Source organism: Bubalus bubalis, chromosome 5 (genome assembly GCF_019923935.1).
Source record: "Bubalus bubalis isolate 160015118507 breed Murrah chromosome 5, NDDB_SH_1, whole genome shotgun sequence".
NCBI lineage: Eukaryota > Metazoa > Chordata > Mammalia > Artiodactyla > Bovidae > Bubalus > Bubalus bubalis.
The window spans coordinates 42204759-42227239 of NC_059161.1; the positions used below are offsets into that span (position 1 = coordinate 42204759).

General features: G+C 40.0%; 1 protein-coding gene across 2 annotated transcripts in view; it reads right to left on the reverse strand.

The window, feature by feature from the left end:
• Positions 1 to 565: 565 nt before the first annotated feature.
• Positions 566 to 22481, reverse strand: part of FMO1 (flavin containing dimethylaniline monoxygenase 1) — a 49376-nt gene continuing 27460 nt past the window's right edge. For both annotated transcript variants that reach the window (XM_044943036.1, XM_044943035.2), the window contains 6 exons: positions 15194 to 15356; positions 10613 to 10755; positions 5977 to 6176; positions 3866 to 4221; positions 3125 to 3197; positions 566 to 1333 (listed from right to left, as the gene is read on the reverse strand). In XM_044943036.1, the coding sequence (XP_044798971.1) occupies positions 991 to 1333; positions 3125 to 3197; positions 3866 to 4221; positions 5977 to 6176; positions 10613 to 10755; positions 15194 to 15356 (1278 nt within the window). In that variant the 3' untranslated portion in view covers positions 566 to 990. The remainder of the gene's footprint in view (positions 1334 to 3124; positions 3198 to 3865; positions 4222 to 5976; positions 6177 to 10612; positions 10756 to 15193; positions 15357 to 22481) is intronic.

Consider the following 22481-nt stretch of genomic DNA (forward strand, 5'->3'; position numbering starts at 1 on the left):
CCCTCAGTGAGATAATGTGAAGGCAACACCTTTTATGGCTGAGTCACGTTCTCAAATGTGTAACTGAGAGAGGATCCAGGGTTGGTATAGCTTGGTCAAAAACTGCTTTTGACATGGTGTTTGCCTTTGCTCTTCTTTTCCTATCTTTTCTTCTATTATCTCTCTGTGAAAGACTTCTCAGCTCTGTCTTTTCCAACTGGATTTTGTTGACTCTTAGAAGAGGCAGCCGTTTGCCTCTTTAAGCAGAATTGTAAAGGTGTATGTGAGTGGAAGGTGTTTTTCCTTTGGGTGCTGGAGGCTGGTTCCAAGAGTGGGTGGAGGTGGTTGCTTTCTGTGCAATAGATCTGATTGGGTTTGTTCTTATGTCAGCTGGAGACCCTGTTTGGTTGAAGAGTGCATTCTAGGGGGATGGGGACTTCTAGGCAGGTACATTCCTTTAGAAACACTCCAACCAAGTTGTTGACAGCTCCCATCCTTTTATAGTCTTTATTAATAGACTTCTCATCCCCTTCTCTCTTTTCCCCAGCTCTTAAAAAGAGAATTAAAGACCACTCAAAAATAATCCTAGGCTTTTGCTTTCTTTTTATTTTTAATCAGCTGATACCATAAGAGTGCCATTTTAGTACAACCATTTAGTATTTCTTTCGTGAAATATTGAGTTTTAATCAAGATCTATGAAAATAGGAAAGAGGTCTAATTGCTCAGAGTGGTGTCTGAGACAGCTCTCTCTTCTAAAATGAACCTTGAACCTTCAGCAGCCTTCAAATGCACAGAAATCTTGGTTATCTTTCTCTAGCATTAGAAGCAGGTGGAGCTGGGAGATACTCGGGAATACTTGTGGGCCTTTGAGCCAGCCAGGGAAGGGGAAGGGGTGGCTTTCATTGCTCAGATATAGATTATAGTCATGAAGGCAAAGCTGTTGCAATGGGGGAACCAGATCGCTGTCCATCTACTCTGTGCATTTGATAGTTTATTTAGGTAATTTTTTATTTATAGGAAAATCAGGAAAATGGCCACAAGCAAAGCTAGAAAGCTGAAGACTTTAAGTAAGCTTGCAAAGAGAGACGGGGATTCTTGTACAATTCGAGTTTTGGTGGCCTTGAATGTTCGGTCCCACTGGGTCATGATAGCATTTCGGGCTCCTTCCCATTTCCCTGGACCAGTCAAACGGAACTGGTATGGTGTGCATGGGCCAAAGAAGATGGCCAAAGCCAGGCGTGGATCCGTCAGGAGCAGAGAGAACAGGTTGGGCTTTGCATTGATAGCGGTCAGGAGTTCATCTATATATGTGATATAATCGGTTTCCAAGGCTTTGCAGTAACACAAGCCAAACCTTTATAAAAGGAAGATTGGGATAAAGGAGAAAACAAAAAGATTAAATAATGGTAACCTTAGAACAAGTAAAAGTGCCAGAAGTAAACAATAGGCTGCAAAATTTGAACTGGTTTCTGTATTTTTCCCTCCACACCCATAGCTGTCTAATGGTCTCATGGTATTGTTTAAATACAAGATAGATCCTTTGAAAAAACACTCTGTACACATGGTTCGTCAAATGCTGATAATGAATCTAGTATTACTTTAGTCCTATTGTCAAATGATTAGCAACTTCTAGAAAAAAGGTTTTATATAATTTTACTATTCCTACATCTTCCTGAAACTCAATTATTACTTGATTTGTATAATGTGAAAAATCACAAAACTCAGTAGGGTGAAATTCTGTGTAATGCTGGTATTAATCCTTAATTAATGAATCCCTTGACTGACCAAAGTGACAAAAGCTTTTGCTTCATGTAGTTCTAATTAGTGATTTATGTTATACTAGAATTGCCTAATGGAGATCAAATCATATCCCAGGTTGAGAGACACTGAAAAGTGCTTTTATAATTTTGGGATTTAGGACTTTGACAAGGATAGAACAACATTTGAATTTTGGAAATATATATGAAGGAGAAAATTGGTGTTTCTTAAATGTAGTGATTTTAAGACTTTTTTCTCGGCTACAAACCCCTTCTTTTTCCCAAGTGAAAAATATATGTCAAAGTCTGAAACATAAATAGTAAAATAGAGAAAATCATAGGTGCTTTAGGATTAGGAGTTGGGGAGAGCAAGAGTCCCTCCCAGCTGGCCGTCTGCCTTCCACTGTCCTGGCCCTTTGTGGTAGCCAAAAAGCAGAGCACAAGTGGAGACCTCTCTCTGGAGAAGGGCTGACAAACTTGTTCTTCAGAAGACTAGATGCTAACTATTTAAGGTGTATGAGGGCCATGTTACAGTTTCTACCTCAGCTAGTCAACTTTGCTGTCCTAACATGAAAGCAGTCTTAAACAATATGTAAATTGAGTCTGCTCAGTCGCTCAGTCGTGTCTGACTCTTTGCAACCCCATGGACTGTAGCCCGCCAGGCTCCTCTGTCCATGGGATTTCCCAGACAAGAATTCTGGAGTGGGTGGCCATTTCCTTCTCCAGGGGATCTTCCCCACCCAGGAATCAAACCTGTGTCCTCCGTATTGGCAGGCAGATTCTTTACCAGTGAGCCACCAGGGAAGCCCAAACTTGAGTGGGGCTGTGTGCTAATAAAGCTTTATTTATGGCCACAGTGATCTGAATTTTACATAATTTGAATTATACATATTATAAAATCTTCTTCTTTCCAATGATTTAAAATAGGAAAATAGGTGGTTGGCAGATTTGGTCCATTGGCCCTGTTTTGACTCCTGTTCTAGAGTGGCTGTCTGAATAAAAACTGGAGAGCTGAACGTAGATTTGCTGAAATGAGTGAATGAGCAGACCCTTTGGTGTCAGAGTGGATAAACACAACAGTTTGCCTTCTGATTATGGATAGAGGTATAGAGTAATATCTGGTGGATAAGGATTAATTACATTTGGTTTAGACTCTAAACTCCACGTCTCCATGTCATGCTAGATGACCACGGTCTAAAGTGATGGTTTAGGACATTAAAACCTCAATTTCCTTTGCCTTTCTTTCCTTAAACAGGCTAGCTTAGTCTTTTTCCCCCCTTTTGAGTCTTAGCCGCTTCTTTTTTCTCCAATGTAACTCGCACAATTCTTTGCTCTTGCTTTACCAGTTTTAGTTATGATTCAAAAAGAATCCATAGCACTTAACTTACCCACTGGGCTTGTTTTTTTTTCTTTCATTAACTTCCTCGATCATTATGCTTGATGGTGGTAACTTAATCACACCTATAAAGCAAACAAGTAAAAATGCAATGTAACTTCAGTGCTTACTTAGCAGGCAGAGATGCTTTACTACTGCACATCTTTTATTTCTAGTACCCAGCTAGTCATCTATTCTTTTGGCAGAAATGATAGCAGAGTAACGTTAACTCCTGGTGATTATGCCACCAGTTGAAGAGATAAGAATCAGATCCCCTTACTTCTTATTTGATGTTGCAGAACCTCACAACTGGCTTGACTGAATTTGTCATTCAATTGATTAAGCTTTTAAAATGCTAAAATGTTAATTGAACCAGTTGATTGAATCAGAATAGCAGCTGATATTTTTTGATCCATGATTTATCTTTTGTGCTTGTACTGGCACAAATTCATTGTGATATTGTAATTCAGTGAACAATAGATGGATTTGCTTAAAAAAAATTCTATTATTTTAGATGGGAGGTGGGAAAAGTCTCAAAATTTCCAGTATCTAAAATGACATGGTAAACTGAACACATATATCCTATTATTTCTTTTTAAAAATTTAATTATTTTACTTTGGCCACACCATGTGGCTTGTGAGATGTTAGTTTCCCAATCAGAGATTGAACCTGAGCCCTCCACTGTGAAATGAGGAGTTGTAACCCCTGGACTGCCGGGGAATTTCCATGTTCTCCTATTTCTGATACACTTACCTTTCAGGACCCGAACAGCCCATCGAGCTTGCGTATCCCCTGTGGGTAGTAAGGAGCCCAAGGGTTTGATGAGACCAATGACAGCCAGGGTTGGCTTTGGCAGATGTGCAGGAAAGATGTACTTGTATAGCGATGCCTGGCCATCTTCGACTTTCACTACGGTCTCGTCAAGGAAGGGGAAAGCAAAAGTGTATCCAGTGGCAAAAACAATGATATCGATGGGCTCTTCCTTCGGGGTGTTGCTGAATATGACAGAGTTTTCCTTCACTTCCTTAACGCTTGGCTTGATGAGTACTTTCCCAGTGATGATACGGCCCGGGAGCTCGTCATTTAGCACAGGCTCTCTTAGCTGTACCCTAGACATTAAAATGGATAAGGAAGAGATCTGCCAGGGACCGATGGGGCCAGCCCACTCTCCTCCTCCCCTTCTCCTCTTCATTCTGTGACTCGCCCCTCAGCTAGGCAGGAGGTGATAGTACTGTGGGAAGTTACCTCTGTGGCAGTGGATTCATGAATGGCCAAGAGGGATGATGGAACCATGCTTACCATTGACAAGAATTTAGAAGCCTGGGAAGAAGGAGGTCAGAGTTTTCTCTAGCTCTGCTTCTCCTGCTGAATTCTAGCGTTCAGCTATCCCTGTCATTTTAGAGATAGCTGAATGCTGAAGGACCACAAGGGAAACCAGGGACTTCTCTATCTGCTGAGAAATGCTAGAAACTCTTTCCTCCTTGGAAGCAATTGTATAAGGAAAACATGCATGTGTTTAAAAGGAACCAGGGAAGAATTAGCTTTTTCTGGCTATGCCTTTGGAATCACCTTTTTCTGGCTGTTGTTGGAATCACAAAGCAAATGCTTTGCAAGATGATTTTAAGTAAGCTGAGTCATTTTGGGCTTATGGTGAATGCACAGAAACAGACAATGTGATAAAATGAAGGTGTTCTGGAGCAGGAGGTAGTTAGGGTGGCTTTGTGTCCAAATGTTTATACTTAACAGAGCTTGGGAAAACCATTTCGTCTTTGTAGGCTTTCTTGTATTCACTTGTAAAACAGGGATGCTAATACTTGCCATCCTTGTTAGTTGATTGGGTAGGTTGAAGAACATATGAAATACTGTATTTCTAAGAACTTTGGAAATGAAAAAGGATTAGCTAAATCTAACAGGGAAGATATTATAATTCCTCAGGCTTCTTTTACATTTTCTAGGCTTTGTGGGATTAAATAAAGTCTTTTGAGTGGCCATTTAGGCTAAATCAAGCTTATGGTAGGAAAGGCTCTGGTGAAAAGTTTAAAACTCCTAGGGGACTTGGAGTTAGGCAACAGAAGAGGGTAGGTAAAAAGGAAAAAAATGGAGACAATAGCAGGACTAGACGAGCAGGGAGAGAGGAAGGTATATGAGAGAAGGATGAAGAGACCCAGAGGAATGAAGTACATGTAGCAGGAAGGGGGCTGCCTGCCAACCCTGGCGGCTTGGGTGCCACCTGATCCATCCTGGTCCAGAGTGGAATCTGGGGGAAGAACAGACAGGATCTCCAGGCTGTGGTGTTACCCTGGCAATGGAATATCATTGTACAGAGTCAATGAATGAGGAAGTAAAATAAAACCACTGGTTCTCGTTAATGGGATAAGTAATGGGTTGTAACTGAAAGGACAAGGCTGAAATCAAGGTCATCTTGGCAAGGGGAAGAAGACACTGTCCTTTGAAAGATGGTGAAGGATTAAGTTTTTCCCACACTGTGAAATAGGCAAATTGTTGCTTTTGCTGGAAGAGTCATAGACAAATTTTTCTCTTTTGATTGATGCAACTAAGGTTTATGTAACTTGCCAAGGTCACAGAGTCTGCTTGGTACTAGATTAACTTGGGCAAGTGACTGAACTTCCCTAAGTCTTAGTATACCCATTCTGAAAGGGAGGTTATATGGCTTACTTTAAAGGGTTGTTGACAGTTATGTATCACATAATTCTACTTACCAAGCACTAAAAACAGTTAGCCATTATGACTAAGTAATTCATATGAAGTTTTCCTTCATACTCGGTCTTGTTGCTGTATTATGGTTGCTGGAAGGACCAATGCCCCTTCTCCCTAACAGCCTTCTGCAGACCCTCCGTATTTACCTGTCTTCTGGTACTAAGCCGTAATTTGCATGATTGAACCAGCTGTTCATCCTTCTCGCTATCAACCAGTTCACAATTGGAGTTGGAAGAGAATTTCTGAACGTGTTCTGAAATCGTGTCATGAAAACCATGTCCCATGGGTACCCTGAGTCAAAGACACGGCTGATCACCCATGCCCCTCCGGTGGTGCTGAGGAACACCTAGAAGCAATCAAAGAGGTCACTCAGTTTGACACAGTGAACAGGGCTGGTTCTGTCAGAGATGAGAGAAGTTTCATGAATTGAAAGGCACCAAATAGCCAGCCACCCCCAAAATACCTCCCTGACAAGACAGTTTTGGCTTCTCTAACTCCCACTTTAAAGTGTTTCTTTTGAGATAATGGTTTGAGTATCTAGAGTATTAAAATGCCTTAGCACATATTATTGAGCACTTTTATCTGCCAGGCTCAGTGCTAGACACCATGGTGAATTATATATTGTAGTTGGCCATAGGAACTTAGAATCTCGTGTGAGAAGATAGTGTTATCTCAGGTGATAACAACTTTGTATGCTAGTGACTATAAACAAGAGCAGGGCAAGGATCCAACTGAAAGTTGTCTGCAGGGACTTCCCTGGTGGTCCAGTGGTTAAGACTCTGCCTTCCTGGATCAAAACCCATGCAGGAAGCATGGGTTTTATCCAGGGAACTAAGATGCCATATGCTGCGCAGTGCAGCTGAAAAAAAAAAAAAGATGTCTGCAAAGAGTTTCAACATAAACATTGTTAGAACTGACAGTAAAATTTAGTAATACAACTAGTTTTAGTGGATTTTTAAAAAACAGATTATTTAACTATTTGAGTTTACCAGCTGACCAAGTTTGTTAAGCTAATAGTTGCTTTGGAACCTATACAACAAGGAGTTGTCTGTATAACTTTTTAAAAGTTGAAAAATTTAGTCAACCCGTCTGTTGCTTTGCAAATACAAAACAACTGGTTTAATGCCTGGTTTTTCTTCCAATAAACTGGGGCATGGTGGCCATAGCTGCAGTGTTAGTGTTTTTATGATACATTTTGTTTGACCTTATAATACTGGAGTGGGGTAGCCATTCTCTTCTCCAGGGGATATTCCCCACCCAGAGATAGAACCTGGATCTCCTGCCTTGCAGGCAGATTGTTTACCATCTGAGCCACCAGGGAAGCCTAATAATATGATGGAGCCTTATGGTGGCAAGAATTATGAACACATCAGTAATTCTGACATTAGACATATTTGCACCTGCCTTTCTTCATCATGATGCAGAATCAGATATGATATTTTGGTAGAAATGAATTATATTCTGAAACAAGGGGAGTTTCTTTGTCAGTATAGAAATGGTGTGTGCCATGGTTAACAAACACATGAAAAGATGCTCAGCATCACTCATTATCAGAGAAATGCAAATCAAAACCACTATGAGGTACCATTTCACACCAGTCAGAATGGCTGCAATCCAAGTCTACAGGTAATAAATGCTGGAGAGGGTGTGGAGAAAAGGGAACCCTCTTACACTGTTGGTGGGAATGCAAACTAGTACAGCCACTATGGAGAACAGTGTGGAGATTCCTTAAAAAACTGGAAATAGAACTGCCTTCTTCTTTTTTTTTTTTTTAATTTAATTTTATTTTTAAACTTTACATAACTGTATTAGTTTTGCCAAATATCAAAATGAATCCGCCACAGGTATACATGTGTTCCCCATCCTGAACCCTCCTCCCTCCTCCCTCCCCATTCCATCCCTCTGATCCAGCAATCCCACTGCTGGGCATACACACTGAGGAAACCAGAAGGGAAAGAGACACGTGTACCCCAATGTTCATCGCAGCACTGTTTATAATAGCCAGGACATGGAAGCAACCTAGATGTCCATCAGCAGATGAATGGATAAGAAAGCTGTGGTACATATACACAATGGAGTATTACTCAGCCATTAAAAAGAATACATTTGAATCAGTTCTAATGAGGTGGATGAAACTGGAGCCTATTATACAGAGTGAAGTAAGCCAGAAAGAAAAACACCAATACAGTATACTAACGCATATATATGGAATTTAGAAAGATGGTAACAATAACCCTGTGTACGAGACAGCAAAAGAGACACTGATGTATAGAACAGTCTTATGGACTCTGTGAGAGAGGGAGAGGGTGGGAAGATTTGGGATAATGGCATTGAAACATGTAAAATATCATGTATGAAACGAGTTGCCAGTCCAGGTTCGATGCACGATACTGGATGCTTGGGGCTGGTGCACTGGGACGACCCAGAGGGATGGAATGGGGAAGGGAGGAGGGAGGAGGGTTCAGGATGGGGAACACATGTATACCTGTGGCGGATTCATTTTGATATTTGGCAAAACTAATACAATTATGTAAAGTTTAAAAATAAAATAAAATTAAAAAAAAAAAAAAAGAAATGGTGTGTGCCAAAGCATGTTTTCAGACTGAAGAAATTTCCAGCGGTTAGAGAAATAGAAGTAGTAATGCATGACTCACATGTGGTGGTCATTGTGAATGGGCCTGTGCTGATTTTTGCTTCAGAACCTCCTTTCCCTTCCTTCAGGATAACTCTACCAAATTGCCAAGTTTCTCCAAATCAGTCAATCAATCATCAAGTTCCTTCCTTAAAGTTCCAGAAAGGAACACACTCCTAATTTTTCTTCCTCATACCTATTTTCATTCTTGCAATTATTGACCTAATTATTTATACTTATTTACTTGACATCTGTTTTCCCCATGACTATACCATCTATCAGAGAAGGCAATGGCACCCCACTCCAGTACTCTTGCCTGGGAAATCCCATGGATGGAGGAGCCTGGTAGGCTACAGTCCATGGGGTCGCTAAGAGTCGGACACGACTGAGTGACTTCACTTTCATTTTTCACTTTCATGCATTGGAGAAGGAAATGGCAACCCACTCCAGTGTTCTTGCCTGGAGAATCTCAGGGACGGAGGAGCCTGGTGGACTTCCATCTATGGGGTTGCACAGAGTCGGACATGACTGATGCGACTTAGCAGCAGCAGCAGCATACCATCTATGACAGCAGGAATCCTGTTTGATTATTCTGTTCTTTCGTGTAGCTTCCATGCCTGGCACAACATTTGGTATAGCAGAATTCAATGACTAATATTGATTTGTTGCCTGATGGCTTTCAATGAGTTTATAGCATAGTTGGAAAGAAAATACATACTATAAATAATACATACTATATATTTTACCTATATATAAAAGGTAATTACCGTGCCATGCTAAGTTGCTTCAATCATGTCTGACTCTGTGTGACCCTATGGACGGAGCCCACCAGTCTCCTCCATCCATGGGGATTCTCCAGGGAAGAATACTGGAGTGGGTTGCCATGCCCTCCTCCAGGGGATTTTCCCGACTCAGGGACTGAACCAGCGCTTCTTAAGTCTTTTGCATTTGGCAGGCAGGTTCTTTATCACTAGTGCCAACTGAGAAACCTCATAAAAGGTAATGAGCAATACCAAGAATTAAAAGTGCCATCTGAGGAGTGTAAATTTCAATTATTACATAAATTCATACTAGAGAGATGATTTTGTGTTGGGTAGAGGTATCTGGGAATGTAAATGTAAATTGTAATAAAAGAGAAAAGGGCACTGCAGAAGGGAGGGCTATGGTGTGAATGAAGGGGAAAATAGAGACTTGGGGGTGGGAAAGGTCACAGAGCAGACCAGTCAGCGTTCAGTTGATGATCGTGTGGGAAAGTAGTGTAGGATAAAGTTAAAATGGCAGATCTGGACCAGGTGATGGAGAGCCCTGTAATTTATGATTTTTTTTTTTCAGGTAAGGAGGAGTTGTTAGCTTTTTAACATGAGTGTCATAAGGAGAGCAGGCTTTTCAGAGGATTTGTTTGTTGGTGGTTGGGGGTCTGGATGGATTGTCGTGTGTGGGGGGTGGACTGGGATAGGAGTACAGGCACTTAAGGTAGAATTAGGAGCAGGAGCTTTGAATGGAAGAGACTTGGGTTTGAGGACTGGCTCTACCAGCTGCTGGTAGTGTGCCTGTAGGCAGCTTGTTTAACTCTAGGTTTCAGTTTCTTCACTTGTGGTTAAGGAGTCTTGTACCTACTTCATGGCTTGTTTTGATGATTGGCTGAGGTCATGCAGTAAAGCCTTTAGTGCTGTTCTTGGTACAGAATAAGCAAGCCCCAGTAATAGTAACTCTTTCCATAATTGTTGTGAGGAGGACTGTGTAATAGATCCCACGTGAGGTGGTATGGACCTGATGAGGATGGTGACAACCAATAAGGAAAGGAAGGAGCAAATGGAAGATCTTAGTAAGAAAAAATTAGCCAGAATTTTCTGACCTATGGGACTGAGTAAGAAACAGATGCTTCCTGTAACTCACTTTGGCTGGGAAAATAGCACAAATAGGAAGTCAGAGAACTGAATTTTTGAGGAAAAATGACATGATATATGACACCTGGAATTTATAATAACATTTATGAACATTCAAGAAAAAAGTACCTAAAAAATCTGTTTGTGTGTGTGTGTTTTAGGAATTCTTTTTCTTTTCATCATTTATCATGGTGTCAAACACAGTTTGTTTGAGGCATGCATCTTAAGATAAAGCCCCTCATTAGGTAACACCAAGAACAATACCTTCTTTGCCAGGTGGCTGGCCTCCACAGCAATGTCTGTGCCGGAATTTCCCATTCCAATAACAAGAACGCTCTTGTCCCTAAATATATCTGGATGTTTATACTCTCGGCTGTGGAAATACTGGCCTTTAAAAGTATTTATACCTATAGAAAAAAAAGGAAGTCAAATAGAAAGTTTACAAGATCTGTGAATGAAACACACATATTATTTAGCTAATAACATCCTTTTGATGGGTGACTTAGGTTGTTTTAATAGCATACTCAATTTTAAGAAAATCTTAAACATGGATACATAATTATGCAAGATACAGAAATTGGTGAGTGATTATTTTATGGAGATACTTACTCCATCTCACTAGATGGCCCTCTAGTTTTACTTACTAGATGATTACTAAGTTAAAATATCATGGCACTGTAAAAAAATCCACCCCGCCAACCCACTAGGGATTTCAAAGTTTTTGAGCATGAGCCACCCATCCTTGCTTTGCCCTGCAGTAAACCATTTTCTGCTAAAAACGAAAAACAAAACAAAACAAAACACTAAAAAAAGGAAAGAAAGAAAAAAAAATCATGGCATTAAGACTTATTAAGCTGAAGTACAAGAAGTCATTACTTTAAAAAATTTGATAGAAATGAATGGGACAGAAATACTCTATTTACTAATTTGATTATTTAGAACTTTTTGTAAGCAAGGAGAAAGAGCAGAGAAGTTAAAGTGAACTATGAGTCAGTGCTTCCACTCTATTCAGCAAACTTTTTGGACACCTCTTATGTGCCAGACACTGTGCTAGATGATATGGGAAATAAGAAATAAAAATATGGGACTTTCCTGGTTATCCAGGGGCTAAGAATCTGCCTTCCAGTGCAGGGGATGCAGGTTCGATCCCTGCTCGGGGAACTAAGATCCCACATGCTGCAGGGTTACTAAGCCCATGTGATGCAACAAGAGAAGCTTGAGCGCCACAGCAAAGACCTAGTGCAAACAAACTTTGTTTTTAAAAGGAAATAAAATTATAGTCCCTATTTGAAAGATCCTTGTGTGTTTACTGTGGTGACTGATGGTAACTTGGCTATGTTTGCTGAGTCAGCCAGAGTTGGCTCAGAGAAAAAGGGGTTATGTTAGTTATACTGGGATCAGCGCTGTTTGAACTAGATAAGACATCTCAGTTGATGCCAAATCTCACTGAAACATCAAATGCTTGTGGAGGGTTTCGGAAAGTACTCTTAGGTTGCATAAAACAGTCAAAAGTACTACATCCTGTGCAAAGAACTTTTTTTTTTTTAAAGAAAATATGATAGCAAATCTAGATTCTCAGTGAATTCTCAGGATATGGATGCTGTGGCACATTAGTGGCACATTACTGGGCCTTAACCAAGGCCAGTAACTCTATTTCACCTTAAATATTTAGAAGTCTAACATGAATCTCAGTTAAAACCCAACCACAATCTAGATCATTTTGAATTTAGCAATGATGCAATCAAATTCAAATATTGACTTAGCTCAACATTTGACCCAATATGGATTCAAGAACTGCCAGGAATGGAGAGCTGGACAAGTTTAATTAGAATAATAGAATTATCTGTGAATGTTATATTGTCTTAGATTCTCTCTGGATCAGGCTTTTTTGGATCACAAGTGGACAAATATGAGACTCTGTGGCTGAGTCTTCTATCAGACTAATACTTTCCCCACTTATATTACAGGAGAACAGAGCAAGAACTTTTGTTAGGTGAAGTGGCTGTGTTAGTAAACACAGCTGAATGTATATGGTTTCTGAATTAATAAAATAAGTTACCTTGGGAAGTTAAATATTTATTCCAGCTGTAATACCTATTATATTTACTAAGACTTTTTGGAACACTGTCTTCTGGAATTGCCTCCAGAACTCATGACATTTTTTTTTTTAATAACTTCAACAAATTTAATTTTTGTGACAATTAACAACTACTCCAGGGTGTATGTAAGTCTGCTGTGGGGCAGAGAGAGAGAGATGATGAGGTTTGGAGGACTCCATTTCAAGTCTAAAGTCATGAAATTTTAGTGCTCAAAGGCTCCTTAATAATAATTTAGCCATGGATTTGAAATAACCAATTGGTAGTGGCTAGTAATATGGATATTGAGAAAGATGGCAAATACTGATAGAGTTCTGTTTGCTTGATTTGTGATATATGCTGTTGGGTAAGGTAGCTCAAACCCCTCAGTTTCTAGGAAGGAAAACAGAGGTTTAGAAAGGTTAAGTGGAAAGCCCAAGATGATATAGTTTTTTGTTTCTTTTTTTTAACGTCTGATGGGTAATGTGCCAGTGTCCTAACAAGGTTTAAGAGGGAGTACATGTCATGCTGGCTGGAAGAAGCACAAGCTGGAATCAAGATTTCTGGGAGAAATATCAGTAACCTCAGATATGCACATGACACCACCCTTATGGCAGAAAGTGAAGAGGAACTAAAAAGCCTCTTGATGAAAGTGAAAGAGGAGAGTGCAAAAGTTGGCTTAAAGCTCAACATTCAGAAAACTAAGATCATGGCATCTGGTCCCATCACTTCATGGGAAATAGATGGGGAAACAGTGTCAGACTTTATTTCTTTGGGGCCCCAAATCACTGCAGATGGTGATTGCTGCCATGAAATTAAAAGACGCTTATTCCTTGGAAGGAAAGTTATGACCAACCTAGATAGCATATTCAAAAGCAGAGATATTACTTTGCCAACAAAGGCCTGTCTAGTCAAGGCTATGGTTTTTCCAGTGGTCATGTATGGATGTGAGAGTTGTACTGTGAAGGAAGCTGAGCACCGAAGAATTGATGCTTTTGAACTGTGGAGTTGGAGAAGACTCTTGAGAGTCCCTTGGACTGCAAGGAAATCCAACCAGTCCATCCTAAAGGAGATCAGTCCTGGGTATTCATTGGAAGGACTGATGCTGAAGCTGAAACTCCAATACTTTGGCCACCTCATGCAAAGAGTTGACTCATTGGAAAAGACCCTGATGCTGGGAGGGATTGGGGGCAGGAGGAGAAGGGGACGACAGAGGATGAGATGGCTGGATGGCATCACTGACTCGATGAACGTGAGTCTGGGTGAATTCTGGGAGTTGGTGATGGACAGGAGGCCTGGCGTGCTGCGATTCATGGGGTCGCAAAGAGTCGGACACAACTGAGTGACTGAACTGAACAGGTTATGCAACAGTGTGAACACCCAATGATCACACTTATGAACTTCAAAAGGATCATAGCTTCTTAATTGTATAGCCTGGAATCTATACCTTGGGTATAGATACTTGGGTCCCAAGCTCATCTTATTTAAACTGAGCACATTGGCTCCATTGCTTTCAAGCTATACGCTATCCTAATCTGACCTGACTTGAGTAACATCTGCAGGGCAGGTCTAGGACCATTTCAAGTACATGGATTTGTTGTAAAGTAAGTATTGCTGTCACTACAGGTCATATGTAGACTGCGATTCCTCCACTGGACCCCTATAAAACTCTTTTCATTCCTTTTGTGCAGGCTATGTGTTGTCTTATCCACTTCTGTATTCTTAGCAATAAACACAGTGTACTCTCTATGTCATGAAATTTTCTGGATTCTTGGAGTGATCCTGTACCAGGCACTCCTACGTGGGAGTTGGAGTAACTTGCCTACTCAGGGATTTTCTCTGTAAGCAAGAAATGGGTGAGGTGGAAAGAATTCATAGTTGAATGCATTTAAGCCAAGGCTGTTGAGTCTTCTCAGGGATGCTGAAGAGTTTCCTGCACCAGGAAGAAGGCTGAACTGCTTTCCAATTCAATGATTATAGTCTATGACAGTTTTCAGGATGTGTTTTATCTTAACGTGGCCTGACTTCAGTAACAGCTGGGGGCAGATCAAGTATCACTGGAGGTAGATGAGTTAATTGTGAACTGAGCCTTGTGATCACTGTAAGTAATATTTAGATGATTCAGAGAAAATTTTGCTAAAATTTGAACCTTTTGAATCCTTTGCTACAGATTAAATAAACCAAACCTCTGGATTTTCTATTCCCTCTGAGTTGTAATCCAATTGAAATTTGACATAAATGAATCATGGTTGCAAAAGCCAGATGAAGAAACTGAGGCCCAAAGATGTCTTAATTTGCCTCCCAAGACTCATGCCCCTGGTGACTATTAACCAGTGCTGTAAACCTTTGATCTAGGTAACTACCATGACCCATAGACACAAACAAACAAAAATCAAGTTATTGTTTGCTTTATTCACAGATTGACGCTTGTGACCTCTACTCTCACCTTTGTCAATGCACTACTGCTGAGGCTAGCGAACTGTCGAGGTCTCCCAAGTCTTAAAAGTCTTTCTGGTGCTGCCAGTTACTTAGAGATGGACACTGAACTTCAGTGAAGCATAAAACTGCTTCATAGTTTTTCATTCTCCTCTTTGGTACTCATAACTTGTTACTGATGAAAGCCAAAATCTGGCCAAATAGCGCTGGTCAGGGGAAAAAACCCTCTTACCTCACTACTTTAACTATTTAATGGAGGAAATCAATCAGAACAATCCAGTATCAGGTTGGCTCACATAAGACAAATTAAAGTCAGTTGTAGAAAGGGCTATACCTGGAAAGGAGTCCAGTGGTAGATACGGATTAGTAAGAAAACCAGTGCAGACCATGACAGCATCAAAGATGGCTGACTCTTGCTTCCCTTCGCACAGAGTGACTACCTCCCACTGGCCCGTGGCAGTAAAATCTGGGCGTTTTCTTACACTGCAGACTTTCGTCTGAAAAAAGAATCATAGACATGGTTAATAGTTTTCAAGATTCCAGAAAGGGCTTGCTGGCTGACATGCCAATTATTTCAAATGTTCTCGAGCACAGACTAAATATAATAAGCATAACCCTAGACATTGAATTGGGCTCTCAGGTTAATCACAATTTTCTGGATGGAAGTATTCTAAACTTAAAGTTGTAGAGGGGTATTGAAGAGAGGTGATAAGGTCCAAAAATTTTAAGTGATTTGCTCCAAGTCTCACAATGAGTAATAGAACCAAGATTATAACCTAGGTTATATATATAACCTAACCTAGGTTATATATTTCTGTGTTTTTGAAATTCTTTTTCTGCCATGTCTAGTTCCTATAGAAACAACTCTTTTTTTAACTTTAAACTTTTTATTTTGTATTGGAGTATGGCCAATTAAAAATGGTGTGGTAGTTTCAGGTGAACAGCAAAGGGACTCAAGAGACAATTCTTTTCAACAGTTCCTTTAATAGAGACATGGATAGTATATAATTGAAAATATAAATCTGGTCACAAGTATCTTAGCTTATGAAAGGCCTTAGAGGCTATGGTACTGAAGTTTGCCCAGACTGAGGCAACTATGGAAAAGTGCTCGTTTTATGGGTGAATTTCTGTGGAGTTGTCTGAATTTCAAATACAGTTGATTCTTGAACAACATGGGTTTGAACTGTGCAGGTACACTTATATGTGTATTTTTAAAAAACAGTAAATATTACAGTAAATAGGATTTATAAGTGTTTGAATCCATGGATGTGGAACTGTGGATACAGAGACAGCACAGAAATGGAGGAAATGGGAGATTTCCATTGTAGAGTTGGCACCTCTAATCACCCATGTTGCTCCAGGGTCAACTGTGGTCTATTTTTATTCTCTTCGAGTACATGTATGTCCATGGGTATGAGGTTCTGATTCAGAAAAAATATAAAAGAAATTTACAAGTCAAATTTAAAAGCATAAAAGAGACTTTGCTGCCTCATTTTCCTCTTCAGGTTTCAAAGAAGACAGACTTCTCAAGTCCAACTTAATGATTCACTGTCTGGTTTATCATACTGGAAGTGCTTGTTGGGGGTCTACATTTGTATTAGCAATCATCTTTTTAAAACATAAATTTTCAGCTAATTAAAAAATCATTCAAAATAAAATTTATTTTTATCTTGAAAATACTGAATTTATCACTGAAAATTTGGAATGTATAGAGAGGAAGGAAAAACAAAACCTCTCACAGACAGCTGCTTGTGTGTACTTTCTTAAAACTTTGGTGAACATTCAGTTATATATATATATTTTTAAAACAGGCCTGGAAAGTATGTAGCAAAGGAAATGCTTCAGGTTCAGAAATTCTGATACATTAAAAATATTTTTGTGGATTATATCCATAGATTATGGTACTGTTTTATTTTTACTCTACCCCATGGGAAATAAGGAAGTGGGGTGAAATATTCTTTGGACAACTTGAGTGCTTTTAATTTTCTCCAGTTTTATTGAGATATAATTGACATATAACACTGTATAAGTTTAAAGTGTGCTGCTAAGTCACTTCAGTTGTGTCCGACTCTGTGCGACCCCATAGACGGCAGCCCACCAGGCTCCCCCATCCTTGGGATTCTCCAGGCAAGAACACTGGAGTGGGTTGCCATTTCCTTCTCCAATGCAGGAAAGTGAAAAGTAAAAGTGAAGTCGCTCAGTCGTGTCCGACTCTTAGCGACCCCATGAACTGCAGCCTACCAGGCTCCTCCATCCATGGGATTCTCCAGGCAAGAGTACTGGAGTGGGGTGCCATTGCCTTCTCCAAGTTTAAAGTGTACAACCTAGGGAGGAGCCAAGATGGCGGAGGAGTAGGACGGGGAGAACACTTTCTCCCCCACAAATTCATCAAAAGAGCATTTAAACGTCGAGTAAATTCCACAAAACAACTTCTGAATGCCGGCAGAGGACATCAGGCACCCAGAAAAGCAGCCCAACTCTTCGAAAGGAGATAGGAAAAAATATAAAAGGCAAAAAAAGAGACAAAAGAGGGAGGGATGGAGTTCCGTCCCAGGAAGGGAGTCTTAAAAAGAGAGAAGTTTCCAAACACCAGGAAACCTTCTCACTGCCGAATCTGTGCCGAGCTTTGGAAGCACAGAGGGCAACATAAAAGGGAGGAAAAAAAAGAAAATAAACAATTAAAAATCGCAGATTGTGAGCCCTACGGTAACTCCCCCAGCGGAGAAGCAGCGCAGACGCCTGCACACGGCATTAGCAAGCGGGGGCTGGACAGGGAAGTGCGGCGCGGGCTGTGTCCCTTAGAGTAAGAATCGGGCCGAATGTTCTGAGCGCTATCTGAGCGAAATAATTTGGGCTAGCAAACCAGACTGTGGGATATCTACCACGCGAAAAGCCAGCCCTATCCTAAGACACCGCCAGGCCCGCGCACAGAACAAAGGACTGAACAGAGATAGCCGGCTGCAGACCTTCCCCCTCCGGTGACAGGCAGCCAGAGCCGGAAGGGGGCAATCGCAGCCCCAGAGAGACACTATCTATAAAACTGTAAGCAGGCTTCTTTGCTAACTAAAATTTCTTGGGAGTCTGGACGGTCAACATCTGCCTGAGAAGGTGCGCCGGTTTTACACACAGATAACCGAGTGGCGGGGAGGCGATAAGTCGCAGCATTGGCGCCCGCCGAACACCTCATCACCTGAGCTGCTCGGATCTGGGAAGAACACAAAACGCAGGCCCAACCGAGTCTGCGCCTCTGAGGACTACCCGAGTGCCTGAACCTGAGTGGCTTGGACCTGGGAGCTCAGCCCAGGGCCGGCCTCTGATTGTTCCCGGCGCAACAACCTAGAGCCTGAGCAGTGTGGGCAGGGAGGCTACACGCTCCGTGAGCGGGGGCAGACCCAGTGTGGCTGAGGCACTGCGAGCGCACGCCAGTGTTATCTATTTGCAGCATCCCTCCCTCCCTCCCCACAGCGCGGCTGAACAAGTGAGCCTAAAAAAAAAAAAAAAAAAAAAAAAAATAGTGTCCTTTGTGTCAGGGCGGGAACCAGACACTGAAGAGACCAGCAAACAGAAGAAACTATAACAGAGGGAAACGCCTTGGAAGCTACAGGCCATAGATTAAAACCCTGTGGTTACTACGGATTACATAGGAAGGGGCCTATAGATCTTGAGAAATATAAGTCGGACTAAGGAACTAGCCTAAAATGAACTGAACCCACAATACTCACAACAAAACCAGAGAAAGACCTAGATATATTTTTACTATTTTTACGATCAATCTTTCTTTTTTTTTTTAAATTTTAAGTCCTCTATTGTCCTTTAATTTTCACTTTTATAACTATTACTTTGCAAAAAAAAAAAAAAGACCCTATTTTTTTTTTCTTCTTCAGCAAACTTCATATATATATATTTATAATTTTTTGACCGTGTTTTTTTTTTTTTTTTTCTTTTTCTTCTTTTCTTCAACATTGTATTTTTGAAATTCCAAACTCTACTCTAGATTTTTAATTTTAGCCTTTTGGTATATGTTATCAATTTTGTACCTATAGTTTTTTTCATAATTTCTGTGACTTTTTTTTCCCTCTGTTTCTTTCTCTTGTTCTTTTATATAACATCGTATATCTGCAATTCCAAACTCTACTCAAGATTTTTAATTTATGCTTTTTGGTATTTGATATCAATTTTGTACCTGTATTTTCTTTATAATTTTTGCGACATTGTTTTTGTTGGTTTGTTTGTTTTCTCTCTTTATTTTTCTTCTTCTTTTTTTTAACATTGTATTTTTGAAATTCCAAACTCTACTCTAGATTTTTAATTTTAGCCTTTTGGTATATGTTATCAATTTTGTACCTATAGTTTTTTTTATAATTTCTGTGACTTTTTTTTTCTTTCCCCCCCTCTGTTTCTTTCTCTTCTTCTTTTATAACATTGTATATCTGCAATTCCAAACTGTACTCAAGATTTTTAATTTATGCTTTTTGGTATTTGATATCAATTTTGTACCTGTATTTTCTTTATAATTTTTGAAACATTGTTTTTGTTGGTTTGTTTGTTTTCTCTCTTTATTTTTCTTCTTCTTCTTTTTTTTTAACGTTGTATTTTTGAAATTCCAAACTCTACTCTAGATTTTTAATTTTTGCTTTTTGGTATTAGTTATCAATTTTGTACCTGTAGTTTCTTTATAATTTTCGCGACCTTGTTTGTTTTTCATTGTTCGTTTTTTCTCTCTTTCTTTTCCTTCTTCTTTTCATTAACATCGCATTTTTGAAATTCCAAACTCTACTCTAGATTTTTAATTTTTGCTTTTATGTATTTGTTACCAATTTTGTACCTTTAAGAACCCAATCTTCAGGACCCATTTTTCACTAGGGTACGAGATTACTGGCTTGACTGCTCCCTCTCCCTTTGGACTCTCCTTTTTCTCCACCAGGTCACCTGTATCTCCTCCCTAACCCCTCTCTACTCTACCCAACTCTGTGAATTTCTGTGTGTTCCAGACAGTGGAGAACACTTAGGGAACTGATTACTGGCTGGATCTGTCTCCCTCCTTTTCATTCCCCCCTTTTATCCTTCTGGCCACCTCTGTCTCCTGCCTCCTTCTTCTCTTCTCTGTATAACTCCGTGAACATCTCTGAGCGGTCCAGTTGTGGAGTGCACATAAGGAAGTGACTACTGGCTAGCCCACTCTCTCCACTATTGATTCCACCTCATCTCATTTGGGTCACCTCTAACTCCCTCCTCCCTCTTCTCTTCTCCATGTAACGCTGTGAACCTCTCTGAGTGACCCTCACAGTAGAGAAACTTTTCATCTTTAACGTAGATGTTTTATCAATGGTGCTGTATAGAAGGAGAAGTTTTGAAACTACTGTAAAAATAAGACCAATAACTGGAAGTAGGAGGCTTAAGTCCAAACCCTGACTCCAGGGAACTCCTGACTCCAAGGAACATTAATTGACAGGAGCTCATCAAACGCCTCCATACCGACACTGAAACCAAGTACCACACAAGGGCCAATAAGTTCCAGGGCAAGACATACCAAGCAAATTCTCCAGCAACAAAGGAACACAGCCCTGAGCTTCAAGATACAGGCTGCCCAAAGTCACCCCAAAACCATAAACATCTCATAACTCATTACTGGACATTTCATTACACTCCAGAGAGAAGAAATACAGCTCCATCCGCCAGAACATCGACACAAGCTTCCCTAACCAGGAAACCTTGACAAGCCACCTGTACAAACCCACACACAGCGAGGAAACGCCACAATAAAGAGAACTCCACAAACTGCCAGAATACAGAAAGGACACCCCAAGCTCAGCAATTTAAACAAGATGAAGAGACAGAGGAATACCCAGCAGATAAAGGAACAGGATAAATGCCCACCAAACCAAACCAAAGAGGAAGAGATAGGGAATCTACCTGATAAAGAATTCCGAATAATGATAGTGAAATTGATCCAAAATCTTGAAATTAAAATGGAATCACAGATAAATAGCCTGGAGGCAAAGATTGAGAAGATACAAGAAAGGTTTAACAAGGACTTAGAAGAAATAAAAAAGAGTCAATATATAATGAATAATGCAATAAGTGAAATTAAAAACACTCTGGAGGCAACAAATAGTAGAATAACAGAGGCAGAAGATAGGATTAGTGAATTAGAAGATAGAATGGTAGAAATAAATCAATCAGAGAGGACAAAAGAAAAACGAATGAAAAGAAATGAGGACAATCTCAGAGACCTCCAGGACAATATTAAACACTACAACATTCGAATCATAGGGGTCCCAGAAGAAGAAGACAAAAAGAAAGACCATGAGAAAATACTTGAGGAGATAATAGTTGAAAACTTCCCTAAAATGGGGAAGGAAATAATCACCCAAGTCCAAGAAACCCAGAGAGTCCCAAACAGGATAAACCCAAGGCGAAACACCCCAAGACACATATTAATCGAATTAACAAAGATCAAACACAAAGAACAAATATTAAAAGCAGCAAGGGAAAAACAACAAATAACACACAAGGGGAATACCCATAAGGATAATAGCTGATCTTTCAATAGAAACTCTTCAAACCAGGAGGGAATGGCAAGACATACTTAAAATGATGAAAGAAAATAACCTACAGCCCAGATTATTGTACCCAGCAAGGATCTCATTCAAGTATGAAGGAGAAATCAAAAGCTTTTCAGACAAGCAAAAGCTGAGAGAATTCTGCACCACCAAACCAGCTCTCCAACAAATACTTAAGGATATTCTCTAGACAGGAAACACAAAAATGGTGTATAAATTCGAACCCAAAACAATAAAGTAAATGGCAACGGGATCATACTTATCAGTAATTACCTTAAACGTAAATGGGTTGAATGCCCCAACCAAAAGACAAAGACTGGCTGAATGGATACAAAAACAAGACCCCTACATATGTTGTCTACAAGAGACCCACCTCAAAACAGGGGACGCATACAGACTGAAAGTGAAGGGCTGGAAAAAGATTTTCCATGCAAATAGGGACCAAAAGAAAGCAGGAGTAGCAATACTCATATCAGATAAAATAGACTTTAAAACAAAGACTGTGAAAAGAGACAAAGATGGTCACTACATAATGATCAAAGGATCAATCCAAGAAGAAGATATAACAATTATAAATATATATGCACCCAACACGGGAGCACCACAGTATGTAAGACAAATGCTAACAAGTATGAAAGAAGGAATTAACAATAACACAATAATAGTGGGAGACTTTAATACCCCACTCACACCTATGGATAGATCAACTAAACAGAAAATTAACAAGGAAACACAAACTTTAAATGATACAATAGACCAGTTAGACCTAATTGATATCTATAGGACATTTCATCCCCAAACATTGAATTTCACCTTCTTCTCAAGCGCACATGGAACCTTCTCCAGGATAGATCACATCCTGGGCCATAAAGCTAGCCTTGGTAAATTCAAAAAAAATTGAAATCATTCCAAGCATCTTTTCTGACCACAGTGCAGTAAGACTAGATCTCAATTACAGGAGAAAAACTATTAAAAAATCCAACATATGGAGGCTGAACAACACGCTGCTGAATAACCAACAAATCACAGAAGAAATCAAAAAAGAAATCAAAATTTGCA